The sequence below is a fragment of the Macrotis lagotis genome, chromosome X, assembly GCF_037893015.1.
Source record: "Macrotis lagotis isolate mMagLag1 chromosome X, bilby.v1.9.chrom.fasta, whole genome shotgun sequence".
NCBI classification, from domain to species: Eukaryota; Metazoa; Chordata; class Mammalia; order Peramelemorphia; family Peramelidae; genus Macrotis; species Macrotis lagotis.
In genome coordinates, this window is record NC_133666.1 from 6201810 (window position 1) to 6228695 (window position 26886).

Below are 26886 nucleotides of genomic sequence, written 5' to 3' on the forward strand. Positions count from 1 at the left end.
TACAGGATTTAGACAGAAAAAACAATATTATAAGCAAACTAGAAGATCAAGGAGTAGTTTACCTGTCAGATCTATGGAAAGGGAAGCAGTTTATGACTAAGAAAGAGTTGGAGAACATCACTAAAAACAAACTAGACGATGTTAATTACATTAAATTAAAAAGATTTTACACAGACAAAACCACCGTATATTTTTGACAAAGGACTCACTTCTAAAATATACAGAGAACTGAGTCAAACTTTCAAAAAAAACCAAGCCATTCCCCAATTGAATAATGGTCAAAGGATATACAGATGAGGAAATCAAAGGGATCCATAGTCATATGAAAAATTGCTCTAAATCTTTACTTCTTAGAGAAATGCAAATTAAAACATCTCTGAGATACCACTTGACACCTCTCAGAAGACTGACCAATATGATCAGAAAGGACAATGATCAATGTTGGACAGGATGTGAGAAATCTGAGAAATTATTACACTGTTGGTGGAGCTGTGAACTCATCCAACATTTCTGGAGAGCAAATTGGAATTACGCCCAAATACCAATACTGGATCTATACCCCGAAGAGATGATGAAAAAGGGTAAAAACATCACTTGTACAAAAATATTCATCTCAGTCTTGTTTGTGGTGGTAAAGAATTGGAAATCAAGTAAAGGTCCTTCAAATGGGGAATGGCTTAACAAACTGTGGTGTATGTATGTATGTGTGTATATATATATATATATATATATATGGAGAGAGAGAGAGAGAGAGAGAGAGAGAGAGAGAGAGAGAGAGAGAGAGAGAGAGAGATAGAGATATTTATGTATGTCATGGAACACTATTGTTCTATTAGAAACAGGGAGGGATGGGAATTCAGGGAAGCCTAGAGGGATTTGCATGAACTGATGCTGAGTGAGATGAGCAGAACCAGAAAAAACAATGTACACCCTAACAGCAACATGGGGGTGATGACCAACCTTGATGGACTTGCTCATTCCATCAGTGCAACAATCAGGGACGATTTGGGGCTATCTGCGATAGAGAATGCTATCTGTATCCAGAGAAAGAATTGTGGAGTTTGAACAAAGACCAAAGAGCTTTAATTTAGAAAAAAAAAATCCGTTATCTTATTATGCAATTTTGCTATCTCTTATACTTTATTTTTGTTCTTTAAGGATATGATTTCTCTCTCATCACATTCAACTGAGATCAATGTATACCATGGAAACAACGTAAAGACTGACAGACTGCCTCCTGGGGGGGGGGATGGGGAGAGGGAAGCCAGATTAGGGGTAAAACTGTAAAACTCAAAATAAATAAAATCTTTCTAAAAAAATGTCAATTTTGGGGGATCATTTCTCTAGTGCTTCCCACTGAGGCTGGCATACAGCAATGATGGGAATGCTTGCTGCCAAATGGAGTTAGTCCTGCTCTCTCATTTTACAGACAAAGAAACTGAGACCCCCGGATAGAAATCGACTTTCCCAACTTCAAGCAGCAAGTGGCTGACATATTTGGCCCTGAGACATTAGTTGGCACCATAAGGCTCCCCCCAGGGGCCTCTGACGTTACTAAGAACATTTACTGGAGGCTGAGTACAAATTCTAATTGCAGTTACTTACTAAGCATGGCTGGGTTTACAAAGCAGTCTGAAAAAGCCCAATTACCCTGCAGGTATTGAGGGGGTAGTGCCCTGACCACAGTGGTACCAGGTAGGTCACAGCCTCTTTGCCTTTATGAGAATAACAAGGGTGCCAGTGGGAGGCAGCCTGAACGGCTGGCAAAGCCGCCAGCTATATTAGTCCTGTCGATTTCAAAGAGCCTTAAAGTGAATCCCTTCCCTATGACCCCCATGGCACCAGCCCATCCTGACAGCAGTAATTAGCCAGGTAAAAAAATGAACATTTTTATAAAATGTTTTGTAAAATAACTTGGAGCACTTACTGCCTGTTCATGTACTCTCATTTATGAATTACACTGAGTCATTAACAGAAACAAGCGTGGGCTGGAGCAGTTAGCAAATGCAGTTACAGAGCCTGAGCTGAGCCTCTGATGACTCTCAGAAAAAAGTTGGGTCTCCCCAGCTCACGTCCTAAGTCCCTGCATCCCCAAGTCAGATGGGGCCCTAGACAACTCGGTGAAGTGCCAACAAGCTAAGTGGCAAGAAGAAGGCTAGGGGCACCTAGGGCATGACCAGGCCCAGACCATCCACTACCCTGGTATAAGGTTCTTCTCCAGGATGGACCCATGTCAACCTAAGAGAGCTGCTTGAGAGCCACAAGAAGAGAACTACTGGGCCCAAGGAACCTAAAGCCAGTCTCTGACAGAAGGAAACAGAATCAGAAGACCTGGAAGACTTGGCCACTTACTAGTTTTGTCTTTTTAACAGTGAGCAAGTGATTTCATCTTATGTGAGCTAGTCATCTCAATGGTCAAATGGGATTGAGAAAATACCTTTATACTATTTCATTTTGAGAATCAATTGAATCAGAGGGTCCTTTCATAGCTGGAAAGAACCCTGAAGATGACATAATCCAATGCTTTCACTTCAGATAGGAGTTAGAAAAATAACAAAGACAGAATTTGAACCCAAGACCTCAAACATCAGTGTTCACTCAACTAGTATCATTTTAGTCCTGGGAAAATATTTGCCTGCCTCCTGTGCATCTCAGGTGATCCATGCTGTATATGGCTCTGTCCTGGCTGTCTTCAAGCAAATCAAGTGGCCTTATCCAAATGTTATTTCTCTCTTACAGTTTTCTTGCCAGTGTTCTGCACATAGACAAATAGAAAGAAAAGGTCGTGTGATCTGATGGGTAAATCAGCATAGGATGGTATTCCCAAGAACCTCCACATGCAATGTGTTGATCTATGAAATGCTTGGTACTCTGGAGAACCCTGAAAGCTCCCTGAGGAGTCTCAGAGGGAAAGGACACTGTGTCTAGGCTGTGTAGACCAGTGTTCTACCTGAACTGTGTCATTCTCTTCCCTTCCTCCAACTGTCGTAACAGAGGAGAGCATCCGCAAACCTCCATATGACCATTCGGGTTGGCTTTCCCAGAGTGGGTCATGAGCTAAGCTAACTGAGGCAACGTTCCAACATTTCCTGGCCTTGCTGGGATACAAATTTGAGGCCAGTTGGGGACCATGGCATCTACATGCGCTATTGACAACATCAGTGGATGCATCAGACCCACACCCTGTCTCCAACAGTGGAAAACTCAGGCTGGCAATTGTGGAGCCTGTTGTGGCCAAGAGGAAGCTCCGGGGCTAGAGAGAGACAAGGCACAGATTCCATTCCACAGCAAACAATCAAATTCCAGTTTTTCCCCCTGGCTCCTTCCTAAGTCTTTAGGAGAGTATTCATTGGCCTGAGGGCCAGTAATCAGAAGTGGAAGGGGCTGCCAAGAGAGGCCTGGAGCTCCTGATGGAGAACCCCAAATGGTAGCAGCACACCGGTCCCATATAGCTATAGGAGGTCCCTCTCAAAGCAAGGTCAGCACCAGGAAGCATACCTTTCGCTTGATGTTCTCCAGAAGGTTTGCTTCCCCTTGTTTGAAAAACAGATGCTGGAACTCAATCACTGTATTCTTCTCTGGACCAACCATTCCACTATCCATGACAGCCACCTTTCGAAAACCATCTGGCAACAAAAGAGAAGAGATCACTGGGACAGTGATGGGCACAAGGTGGAAAATCACCCAGATAACTAAGCAATAACTGCCAAACATTTTTACATCCCTGAGGATGGCAATGGGTTTCAATAACCAGGCTGCCTTTGAAATGGAGGGATGGAGAACTCACAAGTCTGGGTTTTTTGCATGGAGTTTTTTGGGGTTTTTTAATAGCACATAATGACCATTTTCAGGATAATGGACCACAGGGAGCACAGAGACAATTGAAAGCTCTAGACAGTTCTCAAAGCTCCTTCCACCAACAGCCTCAACTTTGACCAAAACCCACTGACCCTTTCCCCAGTGTTGCATGGGAGAAAAATGGAATGGCTTGACTGTGTTGTTTTCTGTCTCTTGCCTTGCCCCTGGAAATGACTCAAAAAGAAGTAAGAGGAAGAAGGACAAACTCCAGAAAGTAATGGTACCTGGGTAATGATTAGTAGCCTGTAACAGAGAAGTTGGTTGGGGTTAGGGATTGGGGAGAGTTTGGGAGATGATGGTACCTGCAATGGGGAAGGGAGTCTGGGAGGGTCAAGGGGCCTGAGAGCCAGAGTAAGTGAGCACTTGGTTAGCCTGTCTGATTTCCTCTAAGCCCCAGGTTCTTAACTTTCAGCCATGGAGATCTCAGGTAGGTTACTGAAATCTCCAGAGAGCCTTTCTCAGAAAAAGCCTCTGAAACAAAATTTTAACTCATTATTGAAGGAAGTGCTAAATTTCAGGCAGAGATTAGTGAATAGAAGATGTCTTTTTCTTCCTGTTCATATTCATGGACCCTCTGCTCTAAGCTCAACCAGGGCATCTGACCCTTTGAGTCCACATGCCAAGTCTAAAAGTTAGATAAATTAAAGGAGAAGGGGAACAAAGGGTAGGAGAATTACTCTATCTATGCCAACAAAACTTTCCTTCTTCCTCTCATGTTCAAGAGTTTCATTACTCCCCACCTCACAATCACATGCACATGCTTGCGTGCATCTACCTTCTTTCCCTTGGGGAGACATCCATTGCTTTTTGTTGCTTTTTGACTTTTCTCACTTTCTAATTGATATTTTATTTTTCCAAATACATGACATGAAAATTTTTCAACATTCACCCATATGTATGTGTATTTTTAAGCTACATAATTTCCTTCCCCCCTTCCCACAGTGGCAAACAGTCATGTAAATATTGTATATACACATTTGTGTTAGACATGTTTACAGATTAGTCATTTTCAGTATGAGGAATTAGGATTAAGGGAAAGAAATACATAAGAGAAAGTTTTTAAAAAGTGACTGTAGTGTTCATCAAATTTTGAAGGAGTTTTGTTGGTTTTTGTTTTATTTTTCTTCCTCTGGATGGGGATATAGCATTGTCCACAGCCAGTCAAATAGGATTTCCCTAATTATCTGAACTGCTGAGAGGAGCTGCATCCATCAAGATGACAACTCATTTTAAAACAGCTCAATGGAATATGACACCATTTTACCCATAGAAAGCAGTGCTTGAAATTCCCCAGTGAAGATTTGAGGTGTGATCCCCAGAACCTTCATTTTCTAAGGCCACCAAGAACCTCAAGAGTACTGGCTTGTGAGGGAAGCTTCCCAAGGCCCCGGCATGGCTGTCTAGGGACGAGAAAGCCCAAAGACTTATGTGAACTTGGCACATACACTCAACTGTTCTGGTTTTGTTTGTTTATAATCTCCATCTCCTTGACTGTAAGCCCCAGGAGGGCAAGAGAGGCCCAACGGGTGGGCACAGATGTAAAGTCTCAAATAGGACAGAATCCAACTCAAGAAGATCCAAGCAGGAAATTAGCCTCAGCTGCCCACTTGTCTTGGGCTCCTTTAGGGCAGGAAAGGAAATGGGACCCAACTTGCTCCTCCTCTTTAACCCCAATCAAATGACCTGGAGCTATGAGATGCTCGAGAGTCCTTGCCCCTCTGCCTAGGAGGCCAACTCCGCTCTTTCCCACATGCGTTCTTACAGGGTACTGCCAGTGTCAGACCTAACGAAATCTTTCTCAGGCAACCCTGAGTCCTGGAAAGTTCTTCCAGTCAAGCCCAAGCTCTGGAAGGGCCAGAGGGCCTGCCAAAGACAGCACTAGGCTGACCAGGGCACTTCACTCCTCCATTATAGAGAAACAAACCAGCTGAGAGGCATAGGCTTGAACAGCACTCAGAGCACAAAAAGAAAGACAGAATAACCAACCCTGCCCTCAAAGAGTTTACATGCAAAGCTCTACAAACATCGTAGTTCTAGTCAAGGTGCAATTCAGATGCTGAGTACTCATTTACTCACTCCCAAATTGTAGACTGGGTAACCTGACTTACTGCACACTCAATCAGCTAGTCAGTCAATGTGCCCAAGGTGTCTCCTCTGTGACAGGCACTGGGGATCCAGAGGCAATGTCCTTGTTCTCAAGCAACTTATACTCTACTATAAAAGTTAGAGGAAAAAGGCTACCCATGCAGAGGGTGAGAGGGATCCAATGTTTGACAGAATGTTGACTGCAGCCTGTATATGTTGCTTTCTTTTCAGCTATTTTCCTTGTCTTTGTTTATGACACCAAACCTTCAGAAATAAAGGTGGCACTGGGGTGGACCAAGGACACGAGGCACATGATGGAACATGGGAGGGCCTTCTCTCATCAAGCTACTTCAGCAGAGACCCAAGATGGTGCAGGTATTCAGACATCAATGAGAATTTCCACAGGAATTCTTCCAATCAGCCCACCGGAGGCTGAGGAGGAATCTCCCTGAGCTGATTCAGGGCCTAGGAGTGATCTTGTGTTCTTAAGTACTATGTTATTGGGGCTCAACAGTTTGCCCCAAGCAGAGTTCCAAATCAGAGACTTGAAGACCACTTGAATGGCCATGAGACTTGTCTAAAAAATAGACCTCATCTCTGACATGTTGGCTAGTCCCCAGATCTTACGCTACCTTGAGCAGCACCTTGAGTTCTCGAAGTCCAGTCATGTGGGTCATGGGCAAAGGAAGGGGGTGACCTTTTGAGCTCTGTAACAGGCCACAGAAGTAGGGTCTTGTAATCTGGAAATGAAACTGGTCACTGGCCAGCAGTCTAGCTTCTGCTTGCAGGCAGAGGCTGGACTTTAGTAGTGACTTGCAGGGTCCCTCCTCAGGCACCAGTAGAGAACTCCAGAATAAACTCACTCGAAAAGGCAAAAACTTCCCCTTCCAAAATGAGCTCCGAAAGCATTACTTCCCCCTCATGTGGACAGAAGTCTAACTTGCCATTTCAATTCCTTCTTCCTTCACCAAAATGCCAGAGAGCAACCCACTCTTGGGGCCTGTTCCCTCAAAAGCTGAGGTTCCACTCTTGGGGCCTGGCTTCTATTCCCTCAAAAACCGAGGTTCTCTTAAGGTGGACACAAAGATGTCAGCAAGAGCTGAGAGCTGACTGTGGCCCTCGGACCCAGAGTAGACAGTCTTTATGACTGACTGCCTTATTTACGTGCCAGTGCTTGCAGGGGAGGGGGCTCACTGAGCTGCAGGGGCCATGGCCAGGTCCTACTCATGAGCTTCCCAGTCTGGCTTACAGGACCTGCTTTCAAAGAGGAAGGAGCACTTCCTTCATCCTCTATCCCATAGGCCCTCTATCTAAACCTCATCCTTCTTGTTCCTGCCTCCCTCCCTCCATTATTCTTCTCTCTGAGGCGTTGGGAATGAAGCCTCAGAATAGTTTGAAAGCCAAGCCAGAGTTTTTGAGAAGGAAGAAACACACCCACATTGAGGACCAGAGGGACCCAATGTACATCAGGACATTGGCTGCAGCCTGTGCATGCTGCTTTCTTCTCAGGTACCTGCTCACATGTCAAGACTTTGGAAAAGATTGGAAATTGATTTCCTGAAAGAACTCAGCCAAAAAAGAGGAGATGTTTGGCTCTGGGCCTGACTTGCCACATCTGCAGTGACCAGGAGCTAACCTGGAGAAAATGCTCAGAGCGCCCACCTAGCTCCCATGGGAGCACAGAGGTTAAAACTCTCTGCCTTAAGGGAGCCACACTCTGGCACAATATGGCGGCCAAGACAGAAGATTGCTTTTTCCTTCCTAAGTATAGAATGGGCAGTCATGGCACATCCTCCTCAAATACTATCTGAAGAGCCTAGTGCCAGCCTAGAGCAAAATCATGGAGTGCAGGGGCCTAGATGAATAGTTTTTATTACTCTAAGAACTGGACACTTGGACTCTGGCTCCGAAAGGTCTAAATATTTTATTGACACAGAGTCGGATCTTAGAATGGGAGGACCTGGGAAGAGAAAAACTTCTGATCTTTCAATGGTGATGTAATGCTGAATGAAAATTGGAATACAAATATGTAGTGAGAGTTCAAATGTTAGCAACATCAGTGTATATTAATGAGCCTGGTCATTAGAGTGTGAAGCACTGTACTTACACATATTGAGCTGGCGGACAAAGCTGGAGAAATTATTATGTTTGAAATATTTGGGAAGCAGCTCTTTGGAAAAGTTCTGTTCATCGAAGATGCAGAAGCTCTGGCCATTCTAGAAGGAAAACAAAAATGAAAGGTCACACACTGAAGATAAATATATACACACTGAAGAAAGGAGTGTCCAGAAGATGGATAAGCACATACCACCCAGTGCCAGGGATCCATGTAAACCTATAGCTAAAAGTCAAGGACTGAAGCCCTGTGATCCCCTTTGGAGGGGCATAGGCAACTTAGTCATATAATTCCTCTGTCCTTGTGTGTATCCTTCTAGATAATGAACTCTCTAAATTCATGCTCATAGTGGTGGGACAAGGTAGGGGAGCAAGAGAGGAAAAACCATAAGGGAATAATATCAATAATTTAATTTGATAAACATTTTAAAGTATTTATTATATGCAAGATACCATATACCACTGATTTAAAAAAACATCTCTGCCCTCAAGAAGTTTATATTCTATTCCAACAATAGAATGAAAAAAGACATATAGTCAATACAAGGTAGCCTATTTCTCTTTAGCCAGGGACTCTAGGATGGGCTTCCTGTAGGGGGTGGCATCAAAGCTGGGCCTTGAAGGAAGCTGGGGCTTCTCAGAGCAAATATGTAGGCACTGGCCATCATTATAAGTACAGGTCATTCCAGACTAACTATTTCCCTGTCTGACAAGGGTCACCGAGCCAGTAGATAACAGTACAACTAGGTAGTTTTAGAACTGGTTAAATGCATGGACCCCACAAGTACTCATGGGTCTTTCAAGAACCATGTATTTTTATCAGTGAATTGGATAAAGGTTAATTTGCTGACTTGCAGACAACAGCAAGCTGAGAGGGAGGGTTAATACACACTGCATGAGAGAGTCAGACTCCAAAAGGGTCTTCATAGGCTGAAGCCCTGGGCCAGATATAGTAAGTAAAGCCCAAGAGATGACTGAGCTCCACAATCCAACAGGGGAGAGTTATTTGTCTGAAAAAATATTTAAAAATTTCAAGCTCAATGAATCAACAACAGTGTTGTTCCATAGCAGGTAGGAAAGCTAATAAGATATTTATTGGGCTGTAAACAAAGAGGCCAGCCAAAGCTACCAAGAATAAGGAGGCAATTCAATCTCGGTCTTGGGCACATTTCAGAAATGATAGTGATAAACTGGGGAGTATCCAGAAGAGGGCAGTCATAATGACAAAAGGCCCTGAATCCATATCCATATGAAGATAATAAGGAACTATGGATGTTTAGCTTAGTGAAATAACACTCATGGGGACATTATAGCTGTCTTCAAATATTTAATGGTCTACCCTCTAGAAAATGCTCCAGGCTTGTTGCTCTTGGTCCCTGAAGGCAGAACCAGTTAGAAATAGTCGAGACAAATTTAGTTTTATAGAAGTGAAGTAGGCTATCTCCAGGATGGTGAATTCCCACTCACTGGAAGAAATGATGTACCAGGCACCATGAAAGCACCAGGGATACGAATAAGCCAAATGGTCTCTGCCCTCTAACAGAGGAAGAAAATCCATCTGGGGAATAGTTACCAGGGAAAAGTGTTTTGGACAGTAAAATCACTGGTTGGCATTGTATCCTTTCCATGAGTGGTAGTGATGGATTACTCAGAGCTCCAGATGGAAAGCAGTAGGTAGGGAGAAGAGAATGGCATGCATGCTGTGGTATACCATGAAGGTGGTTCATAAATAATGCAGTTTGTCTGGGTTTAGGCTAGATAGGATGAATACTTGTAATTCAGAAGTCCAAGGTTCCAGGATGGGAATGTTAAGTCAAGAGACTGGACTGAAGGTCCATTGGAAGTCTTCAGGGCTAGGGGACTACTGGTAAAGTATGTTATAGTAGAGATTCTTTATCAGGTATGGATTGGAGCAGATGGCTACTAGCATCCCTTATGATTCTCAAATTCTACAATGCTGAAGGGCAGATCAGATTTGGCAAGCAATTGAATATGGGGGAAGAGGGAAGAGAGTCAACAATGATTCCAAGGTAGTGGAGCCAGGATACTAAAAGGATGGTGAAGTGGTACCCTAAACTGAATATGAAGAAGGCTGGAGGAAATGTAGATTTAGGAAGGGCACGTGGGGTTTGACAAGCTGATAATCGTCAACTTTTAATTCTATGGTCCACAGCCACTAGAAAGTAGCATAGTTGTTATCTCGTGCAAGGCTCTCAATGACCTAGGAAGGGCCGGTAGCACAAGCACCCAATGGTGCTCCATTTCATAGATTAATGTCATTAAGTTCTCCACTGTCTCTTTATCTGGGCAGGAAAACGGTCCTGGGTTCTTAAAGTCTGTAGTAGTAGGGCACAAGTTCTGACTGACCTTACCAAGCTGGAAGGGCATGAAGGATAGACATATGGAGGGACTGAAGGCCTGCCAGAAGATAACCAATGAACCCTAAGCATAAGGAGCTTCATCACCAAGATGACCACAGGGCAATGAAATTTCTGACAACAACAATTTTTGAAGCCTGCCTATTGAATTATCTAAGGGTTGGGTCATGATAAGGTGCCCCAGTGGAATCACTGGGATCAGAAGTGAACAAGTGACAAGCCCAAGTTTACAAGCCTGCTTTCCCTTCAAAGATCCTGTCAGCTTAGTATTCACATTCCTCTAAACAAGGAAACTGATCTACAAAGGGACTAGAAATGGGCAGTTACCATCTGAACCCCTATCTTTAGACAAGTCCAAATTGAGGAATAAAACAAAGTCTTTGCCTGCTTCCCCATTGGAAAAAAGGACTATCTCCTCCCCCCCAAAAAAGCAAAAGACAGACAGAGAGTCAGAATTTAGATCTTTCAGTTTGTGAATTTTAAACGGTCTAATATGAAAACTAGAAATCACCTAATCCACGTTCCTTATTTTACAGATTTAAAAAAGAAAAAAGATTAAAAATGGTCAAAAGTGAGAAATTTGGCAGTTTATTCCAGGACATAAGCTAAGTCAGTTGCACAGTTAAGAGTGGAACACAGGTCTCCTGACTTCCAGAGTAAAATGTTCTTTTGAACCACAGACTGACTATTTCAGAGGGTAACCCTGAGTTCAGTTTCTCATTTTGTAAGGTCTCTCACCTCCTCCTACCTTAACTCCTCAGTAGTTGACTACAAAACCATCATATGTCAACACTGGCAAGGACCTCAGTGGTTATCTAGTCTTTCACCATCATTTTACTTGGGGAAACTGAGGCCCAGAAATAAGTAACTTGCCCACAGTGAAATACCTCATCAATGACAGGGTTGGGAATGCCTAATTCAGTTCTGTAAAAAATGGTCTTAGATCTGGACAATCCCCCCTTTCACATCCTCCACCCCTATCCACGGCCCTCAGCAAGATCATAATTAGCTCTCAGAAGGCCAAGAAATCACCTTGAATAGATGAATAATAGGTCCAGTCTAGATTGGTTCTGTCTGATGATATATCTAAAGATGTCTGAAATCCCTGGGTGGTTAATGAACTGAGAGTTCCAGGTGGTTGTTCCACTTGAGGGGGAAAGGCAAGGGAAGGGGGAGGTGGGCTCTGGATTAGGAATTAGTCAAATCTGGGCTTTCCTTTACCTCCTGCTGCTCTGCATCTGTATTCCTGAAGTAAACCTGGATTTGACTGCCCTGAAGGCCAGAAGAACCCCCAGGAAGTGGAAATTCTATCCAAGGTATTTTTGGCTTCTCCCTTCCTTTGTTTGTCCTTGAAAGACAGCAAATAGCCCATACAGGGACCAGAAGGAGAAAGAGGCTAGAGAAACAAGGAACTTGGATCAGTCAACAAATTGGCTAATTGTCACCTGAACAAGCAAGGGCTTGACTATGGGCATAAGAGAGTTAAATCAAATTGCGCCATTTCCTTTCCAATTTCCTCAATCTAATATCTGGTGCTTTTATAATAACCTAAGACTGCAGGCATGCTATCCTTTAAGAAAAAGGTAATAATAGATGGTGAAAAATCCCAATTAACAGATGAATTGGGGAGTGCCAATTGCCTAGGCAAAAAGTCTCACTCCAGCATGTTTCCATCATGAGCCCCTCCTTGGGAATCCAAAATTGTCACTTGATTTACACATTCCACATCTAGACAGAAAAACACCTGTTTCAGGCTGACTTTTCTTTGGGGCACAAATGGCTGATTTCATTGGTATAAGCAGCAGCACCTATTAATACAGACTCCTGGAACCTTCTCTACCCTTTTAGTCTTGGGGGGCTGCTTAGGGCATTGAGAAGTCACCCAGTCAGTACGTGTGAAAAGCTAGACTTGGTTGGCTCTGAATCCCAAGGAAAGCTCCTACCCACTCATCTGCCTTATCACATATTATTATGGTTATTTTTTAAAGGTTGAGCTGAGAACAGAAAAAGGATCTGTTAATTCATGAGTCTGGAGAACTCTTCAGCTTTCACATCACTGAAATATGAAGGGCCTTGCTCACAGGCTCCCATACCCAGTGTGTGTCAAGGGGGCACATGACCCTAGGCCTTCTGGGCTACCAGGCCAGCTCCCTAGCCACTAAAACAAGGTGCCTTATTATGGTATCACCACGTAATTTGTCAAAGATTTTGATCAATAAACAAATTTGAGTATTCTATGTTTGTGTTAGAAAATGCTAATAAATTCTTTTTATTTGAATGAAATATGATTGAGAAATATATTTGCATGGATCATGTTAGGAAAAAAGGGTCAAGGGCAGTACAATTCTTTGATTTTCATCCAAATGAAGATTCCTCTCCACTCTCTGGGTGTGCCTGCTCCTCTGTAAAAATGATGGGGCTGGCCCCCATTCTGCCCAGCTACCTACCATGGAAGCAGTTTTCATCTGAGCGCCACCAGATGGCAGTATTCCCCAGGCTGGCCTTCTCAGGTCAGTTCCCATTCTTTGCCACTTAACTTCCTGCTATAAATATCCAAATCTAATCATTCAGATACAGGAACTTCCAGGAGAGAGTACATCACTTCAAGGAAAATCGGTTTGTTTTTCACCAGCTGGCAACTGGGTTCAAAGTCTATCTCAGAGAAAACCATTTAATAGAGATTTCACCATTGGCTCAATGGTCCCTCACTTGGGATACACATGCAAAACAAGAGAGCAGATAGAAAGCAGAATGTCTGACCAATTAATTAGACTCATCTACATGATTCTTTCAATGGAGATTGCATTCTCCCTTCCTGGATCCCACTTCCTGGAAGGGTCTTTGGGGGATGTTGAGAGATCATTCTTTTAGGGGGCACCTGCACTTGGGCACAACAAAGCATTTCCCTGTCAATTTTACCCTCTGGATCAATCAGAAGAAACAGACTGGAGTAAAAAAAAAACCCAAATATCCAGCAGCTCTGACATGAACCAAATTCCCAATATCACAGGCTAGAGGAGACGGCTGAACCCAGAAGGGAAGTGTGGAAGAGGGTCCCCAAAGCCCAGCTGATCTTAGATCAAAAGTGATGATGTAGCCTCTCAGTTTACAGATGAACACAGGGATGTCTACAGATATATTACACAAGGAGTTAATGAACAGAACAGGGTTCAAAAGCAAGGCTCCTTGTTCCTATTCCAGGAGGCACCAAGTCACAGAATTTCAGAATTGGAAGAAACTACGTGTCCAACACACACACACACACACACACACACACACACACACACACAGAAACACACAGACCACCCCACCATATCATAATCTCCCTGACCCATCACTGAGGTGCAGGCCAAAAGCTCCTCTCCTTCCCTGGGGCTCTTCTCCCCCCAAGGAGTCCCAGAGGAACAAGCACAGATGCTGTGGCTGCCAGGGGCCTTGGGATTAAATGCTCTGTAGCCCTGTTCCCAAGAGTCCCGATCCACAGGAAAACACAGAAGTCAAGGAGAAAAACCATCCACCCCCAGGTGATCGGGGCCACCCAGACATGCTGTTTGCTCTGCTGTTGGGTCCTTCTTCCCACCTGAAACAGCCACCTTATGTACCCAGGACCTAGCCCCAGGGACCATCACCTAACCTCATCTCCAATTAGAGAAAATGAAATTCACAAGTTGAATTTTCTAATATCATCAATTTCTAGCTGAAAGGGGCCTTAGAGACAAGAAACCTGAGACAGATGGAGGTTAAGGGATTTGCCACCCATCCCAAAGCTACAAAGTTTCTGAGGCCGGATTTGAAACCAGATCTGTCTAATTCCTAGCCCAACACTATCCACTATACTATGCATTGTTTCTCAACAGAAATTTTTGTATGTTCACCAAGTATAAACACAGCCAATGATGCACTATTTCCATTGGACCTACTTCTTTTCCATGATCATTTTTAAGCTATAATAGTAATTAAAACCAACTACCAAAATGATTAAAACTTAAAGCAGACCTTTGGATAGTTGTATTATCAAGACTTAAATGAATCAAAAATCAAAATAATAGTCTTCATTTAATCATTCTGCTCTCTTTCCAAAATTCTCATTTTAACCTGGATTAAAAATGTTTTCTATACGATTAGTAAATGTTTTTATAAATATTGTCATCTTTATCATATTCTTTTAACTTCAATTAATTTGATTTTTAGTAGAGTAATTTACATATGTAATGTATATACATAAACCTAAATGTATTGGGGAGTGCCTGCTCAGACATTTTTTAATTGCGTGAATTATCACAACAGCTTGGGGTCGACTGCTTTAGGGTTATAATCCTACGTCCCTCAAGGTCCAGGTCAACAACCATGGTTCCTTCCACCTATCTGCCTATAATATAAATCCCAATGCCTTTCATCATCCTGGTTTCCCTCCCCACAATGATCTCCCACTTATCGATAGCTTTCCTCCACTGTGCTGCCTAGAATCAAGTGGAAAAGGCCTAAGACTTGGGTTCAAATGTTGCCTCAGATGTTTTGTGTATCACTCCAATGTGAGTATATCACTCTGAGCAAATATGTAACTTTCCTTTATTTCAGTGACCTCATCTCTAAAATGAGGGATTCAAACCAGACAACTCTGAGATCCTTTACACCAAACAGAGTAAGACTACAGTGAGCCATAGATGATGCCAATTGGAGGTTTTCTAATAAGTCAGTGGTTTGTAGTTGAATTTGCTATCACCGCTCTCCACAGCTCTATGGCATTCCCACAACTTTTCTTAATGGAGCCCAAGATGGCATCAACACTTTTTTTGGCTGCTTCATCACTCTGTTTACTAGATTGAATGTGACTACCCAAAGCCCTCAGTTTTGTTCTGTTTTGTTTTTCCAAACAGCTGCCTAACCATGATTTCCCTATCTTACATTTGTGAAGTTGATCTGTTGAATCCCAGGTTAAACCTTTCCATATATCCCTATTAAATTTCGTTGTTCTCCTTTGTTTTAGATCCAATCTAATGTCTGTCCTTCCCACCACTGTGTCATCTGCAAATGTGGCAATTGGGGCCATATGCAGCTTGATCCCAGCCAACAATAAATAAATAAGACAGCACATGGTCAAGTGATGCTCATCTGACTACAGGTGCTGCTCCAAACAAGAAGCAGGGCAGAAAGATCGATCTTTTTGCAGTTCTAATAAAATAAAAAAAGAAGCAGCATATATAGTCCAAAGGCAATAGGGAGGGGGATACTGGAGAAAGGACTACAAAATAAAGAAAGGGAGGAAGTCTTTTATAATACTGCCCTTGAGGAGCTCACTACCAAGTTGGAGACTGCAGATTTATATACTATAAGACAAATCAATCCAGTGCCCTAAATAATGTATTTCCTTTGTGGCTTACTTTTATTTTTTAACTCAGTTTTTATTTTTGCAATTAGCAAAATCTACATTCTCTCCTTTGCATCATATCCCCAAATTAAAAAGGGGAAAATCTTCCCCATTACAAAAATGCATAGTCAAGTAAAACTAATTTCCTTATTGGTCATGTCAAAAATTATCTGTCTCCCTCTGCACTCCAAGATTTCCGCCTCTCTGCTGGGGATGAATGTTTGCTCGCGAGGCCTCCAGAATGGTGGTTCATCATTACACTAATCTGAGCTCCTGAATCTTCCCAAGTTGTTTGGCTTTATAGATCAGACCAGTCTTCTTCTAAGGTTAACAGATCTCTCTGTCTCATAATGTCAACTTGACTAGAAAAACGATTCACTATGATTTTCTTGAATTTCCTAACCTTCTATCTGGAGGAGGGTTTTTTGGTTTCAAATTTCATTTTGAGGTGGTTTTTTTTGGTGGGGGGGGGGCAGAAAGAAGAGCACCAAGCTATACTTCTTCCTGCTCCTGTGCCATCATGCTGACTGTCTCATGGCTCACTTTAAAAGCATTGTCCATACAACAACCCTAGGAGGTGGTGCAACTGTGAGTATCCCATTTTACAGATGAAGCAACAAAGTTAAGGGAATGCAAATGACCTGGTCAAGACCACTGCTAGGAAAAGACTGAAGCCAAGTCTTTCAATTTCAAGTCTAATAGCAGTTTGGCCTTAAGTGGTAGTTAGGAAATGGGCAAGAGCCATGTGTGGCACTGAGGTAGTATGTGGGCCATCAGAGAACCCAAAGCTTTCTGAATAAATGCGATTGACTCGGGAAAACTTCTGACAAACTTTCTCATTATAGGAGTAGGGAATGCAGGACCCTCGCCTTGACTTTACAGTAGGACTGCCTTGTGGCGGGCAGGTAAAGAAAGCTGAATAAGTGACAATGACTTTCAGTCTAAGCTTGGTTTTCTCCCACAGCAGGTGCTAGAACAATCAAGCAACTAATCGATGGGGATTTCTGTTATATTGGCAATGGAATTAGTGCCAGCAAGTAGGTAGGCAGACGAGGGAGCAAGCATGCCTAATGGAGTAAGAGGATCTCCTTCAATTCGATAAATCTCTGCTAGGAAAAAAGCAAAACACCAACAACTGCTTTCTTTAAAGTTATCTAGCTATGCAGTGGGAGTGATTCTGGCGATGGATCCCAACGAGAGGCAAGGTAGGGAAGTGGTAAGACCACGGGATCGGGCAGCAGCACAGAGACCCAGGCTGCGGTTCTTCTACTTCCGATGCGACCTCCAAGTACAAATCCTCCCTCCTCTGAGCTCGAAGTCTCTGCTCTAGGAAGTCACCTCCACTGGCCAGCTTGAAACAAAGAGTTGTTCCAAGGGAATGAATATTGACTTACTAAAACCCAGCAAGACAAAATAGAAAAAGAAATCCTACTCCAATGTGTGTGTGTGTGTGTGTGTGTACATAAAGTAGATACATAGGCATTTATGCCTAATTTATATGTGAGAGGCCAGACATAACCAGGATTTGGATGCCTGAGTGATATGGAAAACACTTTTTACAAAAATAAAAGAATAGAAACAACAATAAAACAAGTGACACTGAGTGCTAGGAAATCATGACCAGGTTTAGTCCCCTTGAGGACATAAGAAAGATATCATCTCCCCCCCCCCCTTTTTTGCAGAAATAGGGGGACTAGGAGTGTGGAATACTACAAGGATAGAATATTGTTTTCATTGAGTTGTTTGGCTTTGTTGAACTGTTTTCCAGACAAGATGACTGTCTGAACAAGATGCAGATCACTCCCACCCCCAGCTCCTATTTTCCAACTCCAGTCAAAAACCGAATAACCGTCAAGAAATCCAAATAGAAACTACAAGCGATTTCTACTCCAAAACTGCCCAAAGAAAGTTAGCCATTCGGCCAAGGGTTACAGGGAAAATGACCATCACTAGCAAAGCTGGTGCCAGCAATAAGGCAGACAAGTGAGAGAGTAGCTTCTACCCAGAGGTGTGCTGGAGACAACAGGCACTCCTCAAGCACTGGAAGCGGAGGTAAAAATCAGCACAGGAAGCCAGGGATGAAGAAGACCGAGGAGGGCCAAAGCCCATATCCCCAACCTCAACAGATGACGTAACCTAACTCTGGCACAATTCCCCAGGTGAAGAACTTTTTCAAGCTAGAGAGATGAGGAGTATCCAGCATTATTAGAATATAAAGTGGTAGGGGGTAGCTAGGTGGCGCAGTGGATAGGCAGTGGAGTTTGCCCTGGAATCAGGAGGATTTGAGTTCAAATCCAGCCTTAGACACTTAAGGCTGTATTTTGGGTTTTCTAGCTGTGTAACCCTGGGCAAGTCACTCAACCCCATTGTCTTGCAAAAAGAAAAACAAGAACATAAAAGTGGGACATCTTGCCTAAGAACTGCTATAGGGCAGTTAGATAAAGGAGTTTATAGCACACTGACCCTGGAGTCAGGAGGACCTGAGTTCAAATCCAAATTCAAAACACTTACCAACTGTGTGACCCTGGCAAGTCACTTAGCCCTGATTGTCTCAAAATATGGCTGCTGCTGATAACAATTATAATAATGATGATGATGATGATGTAGATTAAACTTTTAAAAAAGAAATGCACTCCTTGAAAACTGGAAGAGACAAAACAGGAGCCAATGACTCCATGAGAAAAAGTAATCCAAGTTTGAGGACACAAAATGAAAATTTACACTATCAAATACAACTGACTTGGAAAATATGACAAGGAAAAAATTAACTGATGAATCACTATGACTTAAACTATAGTTTCAAAAAAGCCTAAACAGTTCAAGAAATTATAAATGAAAACTACCCCAGATGTATTATAACAGAGGATAAAGTGAACATGGAAATAGTTCATCAGTTACATCTCCTGAAATAAACTCCACAAGGAAAAATTTCAGGAATATCAAACTCAAAATCCAGAGTTTCTACATCAAGGAAAAATACCACATAGATTCAAATGGTGAACATGTAAGGAGTCACAGGCAGGATCATCTGAGTCCTGGAAGCTTCTGTTATAGACAAAAGATCTAAAGGACCAAAAGTATAGGTGTATCTCCTCCAACCCCCCTGCAGAAAAAGCCTCAATTTTGAGTATTATCTTACAGATAAAGAACATGAAGTTGAATGCAGTAGTACAGGACTTTAAATAAGAGCTGAGTAGAAACACTGAAATTTTCCAGAGAAATCTGGGCAGGGAAATAAATGTATTAATCAACGAGAAGGAGCTGAATGATGATACACTACTAATATTCTAATCAGGGGAGAAGAAACACAGGTTCCTCCAGAACCTTAATGCCTTCAAAGGGTATTGAAGGAGTTAAATAAGAAAGTAGGACTTCTGAGCGGATTAGTTCTATTGTGAGGGTTTGAAGAGGAAAACAAGAAGAATGTTGATAGAACTATTCCGTGTTATCAGAGTTCATGAGAAGAGCATGCAAATACAGAGGAAGGAATGGAAACAAAGCATCAGATGAACCTCAAGAAGGGATGAATACACACACTGGCAGAGAGATTCAGCAAACTCAACAGTCAAACAAACAGGGGATGGGAGAGTTAAGGGGGAGGGGTGCTCATATGGGGTGAGCAAAACCAACTCTGATTCTTAAAGGAGAATGAAAAGAACAGAACAGAATGGGGATCTAAGGGGGCACATTCTGAAGTGGGGAATGGCTGAACAAATTGGGTTATATGAATGTAATGAAATGTGATTGTACTGTAAGAAATGATAAAGGATTTCAAAGAATCCTGGGTAATATAGGAACCTTGAAAACAACTTCTACAAGGGGAACACCAAAGAAAAACAACTCTGAAAGCTGATGAATGCCATGACAGCAGCACCTCTTCTCCGATGATGAAGAAGCATGTTCTCCACCTCGTGCCAGAGGCCATGGACTCAGGGTGTAGGGTGTTGCGAGGAGCACACATTGTTGACATGGCCTCTAATGAATTTGTGTTACTTAACTAAGCTTAGTTGTTACAAGGGTCTGCTTGTTTTATTCGCCAAGTTTTTATTGGTGGGAGGGAAGTCAGCAATAGTGATGCCAAAAAACAAAAAGTCATTGAAACACTTTTTGAAAAAAATATACACAGAAAAGAAGGAAGTTCAGAAGGAAACACATACAAAACAGTTTGGAAAGTAATGTGTGGAATTTATTTTAAATAAATAAATATATTTTAAAATAAGAAACGTAAAATAGTGTTTCACTGTTTCATACACAATCTTCCTTTTATGTTCTACTGGGTATATAGAAATACTCAAGGCTTATTTGGTGTTTAAATTTAGGGAAAAAAATTAATTTAATTTGAAAATTTAAGTGATGTAAAAAATACCAGTAAAAATTATTTCAAAAAATAAAAACAAAACAGCTGAGGGATGTTAGTTGTTCATGGTCCTGCTAAAATGAAGATAGCCAAGACTAGCTATATTAATTTGCATAATTAGTCATCACTGTAATAGAAATGAAATCAGCAAATTTTTCATGAAGATCCCTATAGACTACATGTGGACTTAGTTTCAAAATCTAATAGTACATATGTTTTATTGTATTTTTATTTGTTTTGTTAAATATTTTCCAAATTTATTTTAATCTGGTTGTATACTCAGGAATGCCAGTATTTGACACCTCAGAGACTAGACAAAATAGAAACAAAATCCTTCTGGAGGAAAAGGTCAGTAAATGGAGAAATGAAAAAAAAGGAACAACAGAGACCTAGCAATACCATATCTGGTGTTCTATTGTAAAATAGGAATGGTCAAAATAATTTGGTATTGGTCAAATAATAGAAAAATGTGTCAGGGGAACAGATAGACACATAGAACCTCTACACTGTATTTAAGGATGATCAAACACAGTAACATAGTGCTCAATGAACCCAAATATACGAGCTATAGCCACAAGGGCCCCTTTCTATTCCACAATTCCACAACTAGAAAGTAAGTTTAGCCCAAAGCCTCCACCAGGAATTCCAAATGAATATAAAAGTTCTTCAAGTTAAGAAGTGAACTTTTGATTTCATTGGTATGTCTTAACTCTGGCCTAAGAGCTGCCTAGATAACAGAGTGGCTTACTGACTTGGCCCAGAGTCATAGAGTCAAGGAAGGAGATGAACCCAGGTCTTCCTTACTTCGAGACTGGCTCTCTGTTCTTGACACCAGGGTGCTGTTCTATTAAAAAACAATTCTTGTATCATAAACAAATTAGAGGAGAAGGGGAGGAGATATCTTTCACAATTATAGATCTGGGAGAGGGTATAACTAAACAAGGGAGTGAAATGAACATAAAAGATACAATGGACAATTTTTATTACATAAAACAGAAAAGGCTTTGCACCAACAAAAATTAATGCAATTATAATTAGAAGAGAACTAATTAACTGGTTAAGAAAATCTTTGAAGTAAATTTCTCTAATACAGGTAGGCTATCCAAGATAAATAAGAAATTGATATAAATATGTAAGAGTTACTCCCAAAACATCAAAAGGATTATAAATAGGCCATTTTAAAAAGAACCAAAATTTTGGGCAAGCCACTTAACCCCATTGCCTTGCAAAAACTGGAAAAAAAAGAACCAAAATCAATACCACATAAAAATTTGGTCCAAATGACTAATAGTAAGACAAATACAAATTCAAACACCTCTGAAGTTCCATCTCACGCCTGTGAGATTGGGAGAAATGATCAAATGGCTACAGGGGCTAAGTGAGAACAGGCACATACATGCCTTGTTGGTCTCACCAAGAATTGGTCTGACCATTCTGGAAAGCAATTTGGCTTTCTACAAAAGGTCAGTCACCTCTGCATACCCTTTGACTGGCATAAACCCCCAAGAGGTCAAAGACAGAAGGGAAAGCCTCCCAGTATTCCAGAATAAGGATAATAGCTTTGATGTTGGCAAAACACATTATGTTCTCTGAGTGGAATATTGAGTAAGCAATTGATAAAAGAATAAATTCAGAGAACCTTGGCAAGACTCATGAAAACTGATGTATAAAAAGTGAACAGAACCAGAAGCACCATTTAAATGATAGTATTTATTAAGCGTTTGTTGTATACAAAGCACTGGTGATACAAACAGAAAAGTAGCTCCTGTTCTAATGGGAGGAGACAGTGCCTAGGGAAGGGTTTAAGGGCAGGTCAGACAAAAGGCTCTCATGGTCCAGAAGGGGCAGTAGCAAAGCAGTGTTCATGCCTCTTCTGCACTCTCATTCACACTGATCCAATCAGCTGTATTTCTGATGTTGACCCATTTGGCAGGGTCAGACACTTTAGGGGCAAAAACAGACATGCAGACAATGGACTAGGTGAAAGTTTATTGACCATTCTTCAGTCACTCCTGGCCCTTTCTTCTCCTTCTGGAACCACCTATATTTGGTCAGGTAATGTTTTCATCCCAAAACAAATAGAAATGTCTATTAGATTTTTTTTAAAAAACCCCACAACTCTGGTTTTTAAACTTTGTTAGTTATTTGCAGATGATAAGCTTTATTAATACCTCTTTATGGATCCTCTTCAGGACTCTCCTGGGTACCTTCCAGTTCAGCCTCTGAAGGTAGGTAGAGGGGGCCATTGGTAAACTTTGAAAAAACACATCATTCTCCTGGGCTACCTCACCCCCCAGCTATTGTTAACTAAGTCTCTAGTATTTATGGACCACAAATTGGAAAGACTAAAGAAGGCCAATCAATATAATGGCTAAGCCCAACTTCAGAAATCTGAAGAAAGACCCTGCTTCCTGGCCAAAAGGAGAAAGTGAGAAGCTGGAAACACCAAATGAGATCGACTTTTAACCATGGTCCATTTACTCTAAGTCTGGATGAGATTTACTTGCCATAAGAGAGCTTCCATTTGTTGTGAGGACTAAATGAGATAAGGACAGGTGTAAGATACTGGCAAACCTTTAAGGGATAGAGACATGTTAGCTGTTATTATTGGAAGGAGTTGATAAGTGGTAAGAGAATGAAAGAGGACCCTGAAAAACATGTTAAATAAGACAAAGAAGAGAGCAAGAAAACATTCACTTTTGTTAACAACATGTTACATTTAATGTATATTTTTTTTTAATACCAACCTGGACAGAAGGGAGGATTAGCTTCATATATGATACTCATTTTTTCCTTTATATTGAAATGTTGATATTTATTAAGTTCATGATTAAAAAAGACATTTTTGAGAGAGAGAGAGAGAGAGAGAGAGAGAGAGAGAGAGAGAATATGAGACAAAGATTGTTCTAGAGCTTTATGGACTTACTTCCATCCACACATCTGTGATTTCACATTTCTCCAGTGGCTGAAAACAAAATCCCCCACCTGGTAGTCACCCTTGAGAGACAAGTTTCTCCAAACTGGCCCCAGTGGACCTCTCCAGCTCAAACAAGGTCAACGTCCCACTGACTTAGCCATCTGGAGGCCAAGGCACTGGGCAAGCACTTGAGTAAAAGACAGGACTATACTTTGGTGGGATTAATTGAGTGACATTTTTGGACTCATGAATGGCCCAGATTTGATTTGCTATTCATTTCACTCTTCAATACTTAGATTCATTCTAGAGTTAATTTCATTAACTGACAAGACAGAAAAAAACATAGTTTTTCTCCTACAAATAAATACTTTTTTCAGCCTCTGCCTTCATCCCCTCCCCTGGCCCAGAACAAGGAGCAATTCTAACCTATGGAATGTCAGACATTTTTAGAGGGTGTTCCACAGTGGCCTAGCATGTGTGTGCCTTAATAGTAACTAGGAAAACACCATCAGTGTTAGAACACAGTGTTTGTGGACAGGGGAGTAATTCTGGCATCCATCTCCAAAGGAAATGGTTTGTGTGTCAGATAGTAACGGGTGTAGGCCTTCGTCTGTGTGCCTCCTAGAATGAGTAGGGAAACTGTGTAGTACATCCAAGAGCTTGGCGGGAAGGGGGAGGGTTCCATCTTGAGCTTGAGAGCATGAGTTCAAATCACAGTCCTTGGATCATAACTGCCCTCTGAGTAGGCTTCCAAATCCACTGAATGAGGGAGGAAGCTGCTCTGAATGATCCCCAAGTTCCCTCCTAATAGAGGGGGTCCTGTGGTCCTTCTGTGTGAGTTACAACGAAGGATAGTCTAAGACTACTGAGTCACCAAACAATAAAGAGAGTGAGAAGGGGGGCCTACCAGATGTGATTCATTCAACAAGCATTTAAAGGGCCTTCTTCTCCATGTCTGGAGCCACACAAACAGTCCCCACTCTTGAGGAATTTAGGTGGGCTCTTGTGGGAATCACATACATCAACACGTATGTGCAAAATCATAAGGTAGGAGCGGGCAGGAAAGGGGGAAAGTTGATTTTTTAGACTCCAAGGAGAAGACTTGACATTGATTCCTATGAAATTCTGTCTGAGGAGGGACTAGCAGCTGGGAGAGATCACAAATGGCTTCAAGAAGAAGATAGTTCTTGGGATTCAAAGAGAATTACAGCTGGCCCAGCAGGCCATCTGGTGGGACTGGGGCAGCTGGCTCTCACATTACAGCGACTCCCTGCCCTAGCTCGGGCTGGGCTCTCAAGAACTATGCAGGGTGGATTCTTGCTCCTTTCTTGGGCTAAGAGTTTCCCAGAGCAAAACATGCGGTAGTTAACACATGCAAATTTAACCATGCAGGCCCCTGGGACTTAGAGATGACTTAACCCCTAGTGTTTTTTGAAGTACCAGTATGAAACAAACTCTGTTATACTGTCTGCATACAGAAAGGCAGAGGGACAGGGTCAATTTTTCTAACTCCAGAAGTTCTGCCCTTGCTAAACAGAGCCTCCAAACTTTTCTTTTTCTCACTTTCCTCCACAGTCCCAAACAAGAAATACTTAATAGGGGTTTAATAAACATTCAAATTGGCTCTGATGTCAACTGACAGACAGATATAGAAAGAGGTGGAACCGAATAAAGAGACAGAAGGGATGTTTATTGATTTCCAACCCCCAGAGGCTGCAGTCATCTCTAGTTGACCTGCCTCATTAGTTTTGTATGTGTCCAAGTGTTGGCCTGGCACCTAACTGCAGCCTGATTCCTGCTCCGATAAGAGCTGAGCAGTTTCTGAGGTCCAGGCCAACCTGGAGATTCAGCACTCTGAGAAACTGCCTCACTACACAGAGGTGCTTAGGTGCCACTAAGAAGAGATGGGAATGAGAAAGAAGCCTTCTGAGGTCCTTTCTAGTTCTACCAGGGGGTTCCAAAGGGCCAAATTGGGAAAAGGGGGAGATAAGGGATTTCTACAGAATGAGCCTAAGTCAGACCTAGATGCAGAAGAGAAGCCTGGGAGGGGGATAATTATTTTCAAATATTTGAAAGGCTCTGCTTTGTGCTTGGCCCTAGAGAGTACAAATCTTAGAGGTAGGCTTAAGCTCAGGAAAGAAAACTGCGTTAAGATTAGCAATGTCTTAAGTAGCATGGGGCAGCCCACCTCAGGGGAGAACTGAGGCAGTCACTGTGCTAAGCTTGGCAAGGGAGAGGGGAGTTAGCTGACTAGACAACAAACACCATTCAACAAGCATTTATGAAGAGGTTTTCATTTCCAATGGAGAAAAACAGCTCCTACCCTCATCTCATACAGCTGATATTCTATTTGAAGGGGCACCTAGTTGGTACAGTGGAAAGAGCACTGGTCTTAAAGGCAGGAGAAAGGGAGTTCGGATCCAGCCTCAGACACTTGACTCTTGCTATCTGGGTGATCTTGGGCAAGTCACTTAATCCTAACTGCCTTGCTTCCAAGGTCATCTCCAATCACCCTAATTCATATCTGCCTCCTGGAATACAGTTGGCTCTGAAGGAGAAAGTAAAGTTGGTGACTTAGCACAGCCCCCCCCCCCAATTCAAACCCAATTCATGTACTTATCATGGTATCACCTCCCTGATGGCATGGTCTTCATCATCATCATCATCATCATCATCATCATCATCATTCTCTTAGAAGGATACAATTTACACTGATAACTATGTACAAAAGCCATCTGAAGAGAAATATTCTGGAGGCTTCCTTTAGCATCCTAGGTCTGGAGAAGGAAGGGAGACCACCTAGTGAAGTCTTATTGTTTTACAGATGGGGAAAGTGAACAGATTTAGCTAAGGTCACATTTAGTATCCTACTTCTGGAACTGGAAGGGACCTCACAAATCATCTAAATCTAATTCAATTTCCTCATTTTACAGGAGGAAATTGAGGTACAGGTCTGTAAAAGTGACTCAGCAAGATCCTACGAGGAGGAGGGACTGTCTGAGCTGAGTCTCCAAGGAAGATAGGGGCATTCCAAGAGCAAGGGGCAGTGGGGGAGTGGCACTAACAAGCCTACCCAACTCCAGATTTGAAATTCTATCATTGTAAGCCTGTTGGGATGACTAGAAACAAACGGGCATTTTGCAGGAGGAGAAAAACAAATTCTGTGGGTAATAAACTGAGAGTGGGGGAGAGAAGGCAGCTTTAAATGCAACAAAGTCTTTCAGACAAGAGTAAGTGCAATCTCCAAGTAACAAGAGTGTCCAGAAAACTTTTCTGCACTTCAAAATCTTGTTGGCAAGAGTAGCCCCTTGTATGCTTCCACTTCCACCCTGCAAACTGCTCTTTCAGTTTTCAAACAGGAGTGGAGCCCTGTAAACTTTAAAGAGTCCCTCCCTCCAAATTAAAAACCCCAGCATTTGCCAGCAGGAGTAGCCTCTTTACAAAATCTGCAGGGCAGGACACATCCCCCAAACTCTTGCAGCCCCTCACTCTTCCCAGCAGGAGTAGCCCTGCGGCAAATTCTTTGCCCTGCAAACCCAGGCAAGGAATAGGCACACTTGCCACTGCCCCCAACTCGTCTTGCAAACACAAAGCTACCCCCAAACTCGAGTCCCTCATTCTTTCCGGAAGGAGTGGACCCCCTGAAAACTCTTCAGTTCCAGAAATTCTTGCAGACAAGAATAGCCATCCCCAAATTTTTGACACTACTGAGTCACCTCAAAACTTTAAATGGCATGGATAGCCCCCCCCTTCACAAATACTACTGTCCTGAAAATTCCTTGAGATTGTCAAAAGTCTTCTGGCCTAC

At 42.2% G+C, this 26886-nt stretch overlaps 1 protein-coding gene across 2 annotated transcripts in view; it reads right to left on the reverse strand.

Annotated features, from left to right (window-relative positions):
- Positions 1 to 26886, reverse strand: part of LOC141498524 (heat shock factor protein 3-like) — a 74463-nt gene that overhangs the window by 30674 nt on the left and 16903 nt on the right. For both annotated transcript variants that reach the window (XM_074201741.1, XM_074201742.1), the window contains exons 2-3: positions 8051 to 8159; positions 3499 to 3626 (exon numbers count right to left, since the gene is read on the reverse strand). In XM_074201741.1, coding sequence (XP_074057842.1) covers positions 3499 to 3626; positions 8051 to 8159 — 237 coding nt within the window. The remainder of the gene's footprint in view (positions 1 to 3498; positions 3627 to 8050; positions 8160 to 26886) is intronic.